A 12,898-nucleotide genomic window follows, 5' to 3' on the forward strand; every position below is an offset into this window, starting at 1 on the left:
CACACACAACCTCTTGCTTTCTCTTTCCTCTGTCCTGTCTCCCTCCTCATCTATACCTTCCCGTCCATTCCCCCCCCCCCCCCCCCCTACCTCCCCCTTTCCCTCTTTCCAGCTCTCTTTTATGCTCTACTCTCTTTACTCCTTTCATCTTGTTGTTCAGAAACCAAGTCATCTGTCAAAAGACCTCTCTCTTCCCCATTATCCCCTCCTTGCACCCTTCCTTATGCCTCCTTCAGTCTAGGTAATTGCTACAAATAATCAGTAATAATTAGTCTCACCATGGCCACCAGTGTGTGCATTTGAGTGTTTGTGTGGGAATGTGTGAACTTATACTAGAAAAAGTGCAACAGCCCAAAAGCACAGTGTTTCTTGTTACATGTTTCTATGTGCCACACCCCAGTCCACTATGGGTGAGTCATTGCATTCCCCTTGTTTTACATACTATAGATGTCCATTTTTAAATTTTCATTCAATTTATTTCTTTGATTCCAATACTTGACTTGAACTTCACAGTGGGAATTCACATTTATCCTCATCAGGACGCGAACACGGCAATATCAGCTGTGAAGTATTATAATACCCAAAAATACCAGCACTGGTAGAACAGGAGTATAAAATATTGAAACTTCTAGGAAAACCATTGTTTCATACAGGTCAGCATTACAACAGTCTGAACTGGTCCTGGAGGTGTGCTCAGATGGCCAAATTAGTTAAAGCAACTGCTTACGTGAGCAGTATATTTGGGTTCAAATCTCCATTTGACAAAAACTTTCAACTGTCACAACAGATTCATCACTCAGCACTTGTGAGTGACCACCAGAGAATGGTATTGAAAATCAAAGAAATGACAAAAGATCTATTACAAGATTGCAGTTCTGCACAATACTGATTTGCTTGTAATCAAATGTGTAACTATCAAAGATACAAGCAACTATGTTAGTCATATTGACCATGCACTTTTTATGGGAAGCTGATAATACACCCCACACAAAATAATTTAATAGATGTCGATTTACTTCTCAATATGAATGTCACTTAACGCTTGTGAGAGATACAATTTCAATCCTTATCTTTGACTTTTGTTGTATTTCTCTTTATTGTGGGAGAGGTTTTGTGATAATTTTATTAACACAGCACAGAAGGAGACATTCTGTTATCGGAATATGAACACAGACATTTATCTGATTATGATGAAATAAATTATTATATCTAAGAAATAGATTGGCTGCATCCCAAGATAAAGAACCATGAAACTACACAGAAACCACAAATAAAATACTATTTAAATTTATTATTCAGAATGGAAATTTGCAGGCAGTGTGCTTTTCTGTGAGACAGTTATTACAAACATCCACCCAGAATGATTCATTACATTTAAAATATTTCATAAAATAGGCTGGAAAAACACTACTTCCCTTGTTAAACATTCAATGTGCTGTTGCTGACAAATAGAAACAAAAATTTTAGGACACAATACTCTGTGATGGTGTTGTATGCTTCATACTACAAAATGCAGCCCAAAATGAATGAAATACATTTTATCTTTAACCAAAAAAAGAAACCAAAATCTACCTACTGGACTGCAGCAGACTAATAGACTTATAAAAAGCATCGTCAGATACAGCCTGCAGCTGGATTTGAAAGTGAAGGAAGCAGAAACAACCACTCACATTACAGATGATCTGAATGGATGCTTTTCCCGTACATGTTTTCAGTGCATTTCATGTGCCATATGTGAAAGAGCTTGTCCCCTCTCCTCCCCAAACACACACAATTAGCAGCTTTACAGTAACAGAGAAGTGTCATATGTTCTATCACTAATTCTTGTTCCATGAAAAATAAATGATGACTTTGGGTGCTAAGCAAATTCGCCTGTCCTTTTTTACCTACTATGCACCACCCATTGGTTTCATCTATATAGTCAGTGGTGGTCTATTCTTCCTTTGCACATATAATGTCCCAGAAATTTTGCTCTCATTATGACTATGATAATAAGAGTTTACTCCTGTAGTTTTCACTCACACAAATGGCTGATAACTTGAACCGCTCCCATAACCACCGCCAGATGAGCCAAAACTGAGTTTCAACTGTCTCCTTTTCTCAGCTGTAACGGACAACACAATTGATCAGTGTGAAATACATACTTTACACATAACAAACCCCGACACACCAACAAATTATCAAAATTATAAATTAAATAGTACAATGTACAAGTTCTACAGAAGGGTGATAAATTATTTAGAGCTATATCATTTTATCACCTAATGGAACCCCTCATGAGCAAGTCACAAAATACTTTACTGTATTCAAAAGGTAAGCTATTCACATAACAGAAATTAAAAGTGATCAGGTAAAGAAATTACAATCAATGTAATATAGAACAAAGTCTAAAAATCAGCTAGCATAATGAATACACAAATAAAATGTGGCAAGAATCCTACATACACCTTGGGTGCAGCCATTCCTTCATCTGATACTCGGATGGGAAAGGGCAGGAGAAAACAAAACTACTGAGGCGTTAAACAGGAAAGCCACTCAGGAATACAGGTTTTAGTTTCAATAAGTACTGCTGAACAGATATGATCTTCAACAAGGAGTATCACATGGCATTAAGAGAAAAGATCACATGAAATGATTTCTAAAAACAGAATAAGATAAATTTATTATTTCAGGTGGAGCAAATATCATCAGTGAACACAGACCAAACAATGGATGGATGCTTTCTAAATTACAAAGAAGTGCTTGACATAGAGATGGCCAGAAAAAGAGGGGTTACCATGAATATACCTAATTTGTCAGGTTCTGAACAACTATCACTTTCAGTCACTGAACAGCTACATTTCCTTCAAGTATTTTCAATGAATCATACAAAACCTGTTTGTACATATACTATTTACCAGACTAAATGTGCTGAGATTTGCATAATGCATTTGGACGTTACGCATCTACTGCAATGCTCTACCAACTATCTCCCATCCCTTCCACAACAAACATACACAACCATAGTGTTTACATTTGAATATAAAGATAAAGAATTTGTGGCACATGTATTGTTCTGTCTAAATTAGACAGTTTGTTTCAATAATACTATACTTTTAAATTAATATAACTTAAATGAGTGCAAAGGTACAAATAATATTGTTATTATACAATTCAGCAGGGTACTAATAAACACAACACTTTGACATTACGTAACATTTTCTCAAAATGCCTGAAGGAAAGGGTAGAGTTAACTTATTTTTCATTATGCAGTTCACCTTCAACAGAAACGAAAAATATGCCTAGTTCTTCATGCATCTTCATTTGGTCTCTTTTCTCCATGTTGTGTAATATCCTGAGAAATGTCTCTTATCAAACTTGTGGCCTGTTTCTTCTGTATGATTAACACAATAGTCAAACATTTGCTGTTATCATATACTTTTCTTTGTGCATTTATAAAATTCTCTTTTAGATTGTCGAGCAACATAACATTCTGGGTGTAACTTACCTTCAGAAAACAGCTTATAAATGATCCTATATATGTCTGATTTCGTGTGCTATTCTTTACATCCTGTTTTACATAAAGTCTAAATTTCTATTATATATTTATTTATTTATTTATTTATGGTGAATACTAACATTATACTGTGGAACGTGAAGATGTTGGCAATATTCTGTGATATGCAGCCCTGCGTATTACACACAGGCTGCTACAGTGCCGATTTCAGTTTTGGTTTGTCGTATAGGTTTTATTTTTTACAATTATTTCAGTTATCTATACCCTACGCCTTGTATCAACTCACAGCTGCTATTATTTTTATTATTTCCATTTCTTGTTTGAGATCCTTACTAGTTCCCAGTAGCAACATAAGTACTCTTACAAATTTCACACAACTAAAAGCAGTCTACTACTACTACTGAATGTATGCAGTTACATTACTTGTAATCATAAACCCACATAAATGATCTAATACACACACACACACAAAAATTATGTACACCAAACATTAAAGGCTGTTAGCACCCCATCAATCACAGATGTGACAGGAACTGAAACTGAGGATATCAAAGCAAAAGCAGAAATTCTTCTACATCTACATATATATTCTGCGAGTCATTGTAAGATGTGTGGCAGGCAGCACCCACCCTATACCTCTACTAGCCATTTCCTCTCCTGTTCCACTCGCAAATAGAGCAAGAGAAAAATGACCGTCTATATGCCTCAGTAAGAGACAATATGTACATTTGTGGGACTGGTATCATTTTGCAATCAGCTTCAAATGCAATTTCTCTAAATTTTCTCAATAGTGTTCATTGAATATAATGCTGTCTTCCCTCCAGGGATTCAGTCTGGTCCCTTTAACCCCCACAAACCAACCAACCAACCCTCCAGGGATTCCCATTCCAGTTCCCTAAGCATCTCTGTAATCCTTGTGTGTTATTCAAACCTATTGGTAAAAAATCTAGTAGCCACCTCTGCATTGTTTCGATGTCTTCCTTTAATCCGACCTGGTTCGGGCCCCAAACACTCGAGTAGTACTCAAGAGTGAGTCATACTTGTGTACTACATGCAGTCTCCTTTACAAATGAATCAAATTTTCCTAAAATTATCCCAATGAAGGATTCAACAACTCACCTTCCCTACTGCAATCCCTACATTCTTGTTCCATTTCATATTGCTTTGCAACATTACACCAAGATATTTAATAATGGTGACTTCATCAAGTAGGACACTACTAATGCTGTAATCAAATATTACAGGATTGTTTTTGCCACTCATCTGCATTAAATTGTATTTTTCTACATTTAGAGGTAGCTGACATTCATCATATCAACTAGAAAATTTATGTAAGTCACTTTCAATTGTCCTTTAGTCACTCAATGATGACTCCTTAACGTACACCACAGCAAACAGCTGTCCATTGCTACTCACTCTGTCCAACACTTCAATTATGTACATAGAGAATAAGAGTAATCCAATCACACTTACCTAGGACACTCTTGACAATACCATTGTCTCTGACGAACTCTCGCTGCCAAGGACAACATACTGGGTTCTGTTATTTAAGAAGTCTTCAAGCCACTCACATATCTGGGAATCAAGACCGCAGGCTTGTACCTTCATTAACAGTCTGCAGTGGGGCACTGTGTCAAGCACTTTTTGGAAATCTATGAACAAGAAATATATGTCTGTTGCCCTTCATCCATGATTCGCCGGATATCAGTGAGAAACAGGCAAGTCGAGTTTCGCACGAGTGATGCTTTCTGAAACCATGCTGATTTGTGGACAGCAGCTTTTCCATCTCAAGGAAATTTACTATATTCGAACTCAGAATATTTTCAGGAAATCTGCAGCAAACTGGTGTTAAGGATATTGGTCTGTAATTTTGCAGATCTGTTCTTTTACCCATCTTATATATAGGAGTCACACACGCCTTTTTTTCCATCACATGGGGCTTTGTGCTGGGTGAGAGATTTGTGATATATGCAAGTTAAGTAAGGAGCCAATGCTGTAGAATTCTCTTCGCAAAACCAAGCTGGGATTCCATCCGGACCTGGTGACCTATTTGTTTTCAACACTTTCAGTTGATTCTCTACACAAGGGATGCCTCTTACTATGTCCTCCATACAGGAGTCTGAGCAATGGTCAAACGATGGTATGCTTGAACAATTTTCTTGTGTGAATGATTTCTTAAACATGACATTTTAAACTTCAGATGTCCTTCTAATATATTCTGTTGCCACAACAGACTGGTCAATGAGTGGCTGGATGGAAGCCTTACACACACTTAGCGATTTTACATACGGTCAGAATTTTCTCGGGTTCTCAGCAAGATCTTTTGCAAAGGTATGACGGTGCTGGTTGCTATATGCTTTTGCGCACTGACCTATTTACAGATACACAAATCTCTAGTAACTTTAGTTCATCTTCATTTGCACATTCTCTTTTAAACTGAGAGTGCAACAGCCATTGTTTCCACAGCAGTTTCCAAATTTTGTTGTTAACTACTCTGCACATACTTCCCCAGAACCAGGATTTACAGTCTGTTTAAGCTTCACCCACAATTCCTCTGTGTCATCATACTGGAACTAAATAATGTTAATTCACTGTCTAAGTATGATGCTAACTACTGCCTATCTGCTCTTTCTACTAAAAATACTCTCCTATCCTTCTTGATTGACTTATTAACCTTAGTAACTACAGTCGCAATGATGACCTCATTTCACTAATTCCTGTCTCTATACTTACATCATCGATAAGGTGAGGCCTGTTTGTAGCTACCAAGTCTAAAATATTTCCACTGTGTGTGGAGTCTCAAACTAGCTGCTTAAAGACAGCTTTTGGAAAACGTGTTCACAAATACTTCGCAAGACTGCCTGTGTGTACCCCCTGCAATGAATACATTAATGTCCCAGTCTATACTCAGTAGGTTAAAGTCATCTCCAACTAATATTGCCTGATCTGGTTATTTCTGCGCTACTGACTGTAGACTATGGTCGAATGACTCTACAACTGTCACAGTGGAATAAGATGGCTGGTAAACACATCCAACAACTGCCTTGATTTCACCTGGATCTGTTATACGTGACCATACAACTTCAGTGTCACACTCAAATTCAAACTCAGTTGAGACAACATTCGTGCCGATTGCAATGAACACTCCTCCTCCTACAGCATCAAAACTGTCTTTTCAATCTACATTATAGGAATTGCTAAATATCTCAGAGCTTCCTACTTTGGATTTCAGCCAGCTCTCAGTCCCGAGAATAATCCGAGTCTGAGAAATTTCCTGAAGGGAGTACATCTACATCTACATTTCTGCAAATCACATTTAAGTGCCTGGCAGAGGGTTCATCGAACCACCCTCACAATTCCCTATTATTCCAATCTCGTGATAGCGCGCAGAAAGAATGAACACCTATATCTTTCCATATGAGCTCTGATTTCCCTTATTTTATCTTGGTGATCGTTCCCCCCTATGTAGCTCGGTGTCAAGAAAATATTTGCACATTCGGAGGAGAAAGTTGGTGATTGGAATTTCGTGAGAAGATTCCATCACAACGAAAAAACGCCTTTCTTTTAGTGATTTCCAGCCCAAATCCTGTATCATTTCTGTGACACACTCTCTCCCATATTTCGCGATAATACAAAACATGCTGCCTTTCTTTGAACTTTTTCGATGTACTCTGTCAGTCCTACCTGGTAAGAATCCCACACTGCGAGTATTCTACAAGAGGAGGAACAAGCGTCGTGTAGGCAGTCTCCTTAGTAGGTCTGTTACATTTTCTAAGTGTCCTGCCAATAAAACATAGCATTTGGTTAGCCTTCCCCACAACATTTTCTGTGTGTTCTTTCCAATTTAAGTTGTTCGTAATTGTAATACCTAGGTATTTAGATTAGACTGGTTTATCGTGTAACCGAAGTTTAAAGAGTTCCTTTTAGTACTCATGTGGGTGACCTCACGCTTTTCATTATTTAGGGTCAACTGCCAATTTTCGCACCATTCAGATTTTTTTCTAAATCGTTTTGCAGTTTGTTTTGATCTTCTGATGACTTTATTAGTCGATAAACGACAGCATCATATGCAAACAACCAAAGACGGCTGCTCAGATTCTCTCCCAAATCGTTTATATAGAAAAGGAACAGCAAAGAGCCTATAACACTGCCTTGGGGAATGCCTCAAATTACTTATTTTACTCTATGACTTTCCGTCAATTACTATGAACTGTAATCTCTGACAGGAAATCGCAAATCCAGTCACATAACTGAGACGATATTCCATAAGCACGCAATTTTACTATGAGCCGCTTGTGTGGTACAGTGTCAAAAGCCTTTCGGAAATCCCGGAATACGGAATCGATCTGAAATCCCTTGTCAATAGCACTCAGCACTTCATGTGAATAAAGAGCTAGTTGTGTTTCACAGGAACAATGTTTTCTAAATCCATGTTGACTGTGTGTCAATAGAACATTTCCTTCGAGGTAATTCATAATGTTCGAACACAATATATGTTCTAAAATCTTGCTGCATATCAACGTTAACGATATTGGAAATAAGGTGAATTTGTTATGGATACTTTGAAATTTTACTGATAAAATTTTGACAGTCAAAGTTTCTGTTCCTTTGTAAAGGAAAACCCAGGAGTACAACCACAGTTTAATTCTTGTTCCACTATAAAGATGAGAGAAATAGATGTTAGTGTCAGTGGCACAGAGAAGCAGCAGAAATTGCTAAAACTGTACAAAACTCCAGGGCCCGGTGAAATTCCTAAGGACTCTATCTTTAATATTCATCCAGGTTAGACCCCTTTTAACAACAATTTATTGTTGATCTTAAAAAAAAAAAAAAAAAAAAAAGCCAATGGAAGAAAGCACAGGTCACACCTGTCAACAAGAAGCACAGCAGAAGTGACCCACAAAACTACCATGTGACATCCTTGACATCCATTTGTTACAAATCTTAGAACATATCCTGAACTCAAACTAATTAAATATCTCTAACAGAATGACCTCCTCAATGCCAACAAGCATGGATTCTGAAAACATAAATCATGTGAAATTCATCTTGAGGTGTTGGGTATTCTGTTGGATATCAGCATCATCCTTGCACGATAGTTTGACAACTCTGACTCATTATCTTCACGAGACTGCTTGTCACGTGGAATGGTTCCAGTATTTATATCAATGCATTTACCCCTCCCGCATTAGTTCCAGGTGTTCAGTCTGCAGTTATTTCCACTAGTAGTGTCCTTAGGTGTTCTCTCTTCAGTCCAGGGTGGTTGTTTGCGAACTGGCATTCCATTTTCAGTCTGTTGCGGTTCCAGGTGTTCTCTCTGCAGTCCACTCCCACTAGAAACGTTCTTAAGCAGTCCCTCTTCTGTCCTGTGCAACAGGCCAAGTGCTGGTGTTTTGTCTTCAATTCCTTGCAATCGTCTGCTCGCTGGCATTCTGTTTTCGGTCCAGTGCAGTTCTAGGTGTTCTCTCTTCAGGCTACTCCAGCTAGAAGTGCTCTGCAATGCTGCATCTTTGGTAAGGTGATCCTGGTGTTCTATCTGGAGTTCGTTTCTGACATCCACATTCTCAGTTCTTCTTTTTCTGGAGTTCGGCTGCTGTCCCCATTGTATTTCCAGCAACTCCAGTGCAGAACCCATGGCCCTGCTGAGTTGGTAGCGTTTTCCATCACCTTTATCTCCGCAGACTCGTCCAGTATCTGGAGGTCTGTGTCAGAACCCTCATTTCATAAGAGTACAGGAAATGATTGAGTTCCCGACAATATTTGGTAATGACCGATGTAGTTCTCTCTCTTAGCTGGGTACGCCTCAGATGTTCTTTGCATATGGTGTCCAATGTCCTAGTTGTCTGGCCAGTGTATGGCATGCCACACTGGCAAGGTTTATTACAAATTTCTGGTTTTCATAGTCCCAAGTCATATTTCATATTTCACAGTAGCCCTCTTATTGTGGTAGGAGGACAGAACACACATTTCACGTTGTGTTTCCTCAGAATCAGGCCAATTTTGGCAGAAAAACTGATTCCGCATAGGGCACGTATGCAAGAGTCTTTGCTTTGTCTTGCTCTTCCTCTAGGTCGTGTGTTGGAGTGGCTGGCTGAAGGGCCTTCTGAATCTGTTTGGCTGTGTATCCATTCTTGTATAACACTGATCATAGATATTCTATTTCTGCCACCAGACTATCTGGGTCTGACAAGCTGCGTGCCTGGTGGACCAATGTCTTCATGATGATAGCGTTGAAGTTGTAGTCATAAGTCAATGTCCAGTAGCTCATTATTCCAACGTCAAGTTGGTCTCGTGCAGCTGCATCCATTCTTGTATAACAGAAAATGGTCGGTGAGTTCATTTCCTGGAATCCCTATGTGAACCGGTGTTCAGATGAAGGTCACTGACTTTCCAGAGCTGTAGAGCTCAACCAGTAGGTTCTGGATGTTGGTGACCAAAAAATTTCTGGGATAGCACAGCGTTATGCCTTTTAAGCAACTCCTGGAACTGCAACAGATCAGAAAGTTCATTGTGGCCATGGATTTGCCATACCTCAAAACCTGAGATACAGAAACCAACTCTGCAGTGTATACACTGCAGGCACTTGACAGAGTGCTTCTCATGTCCCCTTGCATGTGGTAAAGCGTAACCAACCCTGTCACTGACTTTCAATCCATCCGTGTAGATGCATATTGAATTAAAATAATCACGGAAGATCGAACGAAACAGGTGTCGAAGAAGGGTAGAATGAGCATCCTTTTTGGGGTCATAAAAGAAAATGGATCCATCTGTATCACAGGTCAGGGTACAGACTATGGGGGCTGTCACGAGGGAGCTGTAGGAACACAAGAGCGAAGGAGGCTGTAGAGGTCCTTCAGTAGAATATCCAAGTCTAATCCCATCTGGTCCACCCAGTTTCGGGTGATGCCCCAACAGTATGAACCGTTGGTTGTGGAACAGAGTTGGGTGAAAAGGATGAGTAGACCTCTGGCAGATTAATATTGCATAATTTGCCAGAAGCAGCTCTCATCTAACACACAATGGTGGGACACCAGCTTGTGTCACGAGGCTGTCAACAGTGATCATAAGGAAGGCTCCAGTCGCCAACTGCACATGTGGCAGTTATCTTGTTGACAATTAATACCAAAGAAATTAAAAGTTTCAATGATTTCAAGTGACTGGTCACCAAGATAAATTTCTGGTTGCAGGTGCAGAGTTCGGAGTTGCAAAAATGCACAACTCATGATTTTCCAGGAGAAAACTGATAGCCGTGATTCAGGGCCCAATCACTTACTCTCTAGACAGCCACCTGATGTTGGCACTCGGCAGTGCGCAGTGATGCAGAAGTAGAGCACAGGCAAAGATCATCCACATACGTGAGGCTCACTGCCTTTAAGATATCATTGATGGCAAGAGCGAACAGCGTTATGCTCAGAATTGATCCCTGAGAGACTCCAGTTTCCTGTACATAATGGTTGCTGAAAGTCGAAACCTATCTGGACCGAGAGACAGGAAATTCTCGATCAAAATCGTAAACTGCCCCGAAAACACCACTCCTGCATTGTAGATCGGGTGTGACAGACGTAACCAGGTGGTATTGTATGCCTTCTACAGGTGAAAGAATACAGCAATCAGATGCTGGCAATACACAAAAGCATTGGCACTGCAGATTCTAGATGAACCAGATGATCTGTGATGGACTGGAAAGCCTGAAAGCCACTTCGAAATCATGATATATGCTCTCCAGCTTCAAGGCACCAACAAAGATGGTGATTGACCATTCATTCGAACAGCTTACACAGCCCATTTGTTAGAGAGACTGGCCAGTAGTTAGTTAAAATATGTGGGTCCTTTCCCAGTTTCAGAAAAGGAATAACAATACCTTCCTGCCTTTGAGAGGGAAATTCTCCTTCCTCCAAAATATGATTAAAAATCCCAAGGATATGTATTTTGCTGTTGGCAAAATGAAGTTAGAGCATTGGGTCATGGATTTTGTGGGTCCAGGAGCCATATCTTGATACTCAAAGTGCTGCAAAGCTCCCATTCACTGAAAGTGATGCTGTACGACAGAGAGCCATGTGCCGTGTGTATGGAAGGTTGGCAGGTGGTGTCAAGTAAGGTGTTTCAGAGTCAGGAAATGAGGATAGTAATTACTGCTATCAGACACTTCTGCAAACTGTGTCATGAAACGTTCAGCAAGTTCCATGGAATCAGGGCAGATGTTACCACTGACAAGGACACCAGGAAATGCCGAGGATGGTGGAGGCCACAAACGCGCCAGAGTTTAGTCTTTACTTGGAATGATGGTGTGTGAGATTGCACAGTTGATATACATTACTCCCAACATCCCTGCTTCCTTTTCTTTGATGAAAGCTGCACTTTCGTCCAGAGTCTCCTGAATGCTATTAAATTATCCATAGAGGGGTGGTGCTTGTGCTGTTGAAGCACCCTGCGGCATTCCCTGATAAGATGCGGCTATATCTTAAGACCACCGTGGCACCAGTGATCATCAGGATGAACAGAAGGAGTAGGGTATCGTTGCTGCTACAGTATGTCTAATAGTATCAAGAGTATCCTGCACCACTTTATCGGATATCCATTGCACAACTGGCTGCAAAAGTGCCCATGGCAATGAAAGCCTCCTAGTCAGCTTTTCAAAATGACCAACATGGATCATGTTCCAGACATTTGTGAGTGGAGAGGAAGAGAACAATAGGAAAATGGTCGCTGTCACAAAGATCATCATCAACGTGGATGGCCACTGAATCAGGTGTAAGATACTTGGGATGCAAACTGTGAGATCAGTAGTTGAGTATGTTCCATGGACTGCACTAAAAGTGTTGCAGCTCCTGTGTTGAGTAGGCGAACGTCCAATTCTGAAAGGTGTTCTAGTACTTTACGTTTGCAAGACATATTTTCTCCGCCCCACAGAGGATTATGGGCATTAAAGTCCCCCAGTAAGAGGAAGGAGGGAGATAGCTATTCCACTAACTCTAACAACTCGTAATAATGGAAAGGTCCATCTGGGGGTAGATGGAATTTACATGTTGTCACCCAGGCTGACAGGTACATACTAATGGCCACAGCCTCTCGTGCACTGGTAAAGGGCACCTGCTTGCTGGAAGTATCAGAGGGTGTGAGGATACAGACCCCACAGGACACTCTCATGACATTAACGCAATTGATACAGCAGGGTTTGTAGTTTTCCAGAGCAGGGAGGTGTTTTGCTGTAAACCATGCTTCCTGACGTACTATGCCATTATGGAGTAAGTAGCCATTAATTGATGGAGTTCAGTCAGATGGTGTTAAGAGCCGTTAAAGTTCCATTGAAGGAGCAATGGAGTAAGGTCTGAGAAAATGGCGAATGGAAAATATGGGTGTGATTACTTCACTACTAGATCGTAGTACACCTGATTGTGAGAT

At 40.0% G+C, this 12,898-nt stretch overlaps 1 protein-coding gene across 4 annotated transcripts in view; it reads right to left on the bottom strand.

The window, feature by feature from the left end:
• The window catches only part of LOC126334789 (dual specificity mitogen-activated protein kinase kinase 4-like), a 123,672-nt gene that overhangs the window by 75,565 nt on the left and 35,209 nt on the right, over positions 1–12,898 (bottom strand). For all 4 annotated transcript variants that reach the window (XM_049997410.1, XM_049997413.1, XM_049997411.1 and 1 more), the window contains one exon: positions 2,023–2,104. In XM_049997410.1, the coding sequence (XP_049853367.1) occupies positions 2,023–2,104 (82 nt within the window). The remainder of the gene's footprint in view (positions 1–2,022; positions 2,105–12,898) is intronic.

This window comes from Schistocerca gregaria, chromosome 2, assembly GCF_023897955.1.
Source record: "Schistocerca gregaria isolate iqSchGreg1 chromosome 2, iqSchGreg1.2, whole genome shotgun sequence".
NCBI classification, from domain to species: domain Eukaryota; kingdom Metazoa; phylum Arthropoda; class Insecta; order Orthoptera; family Acrididae; genus Schistocerca; species Schistocerca gregaria.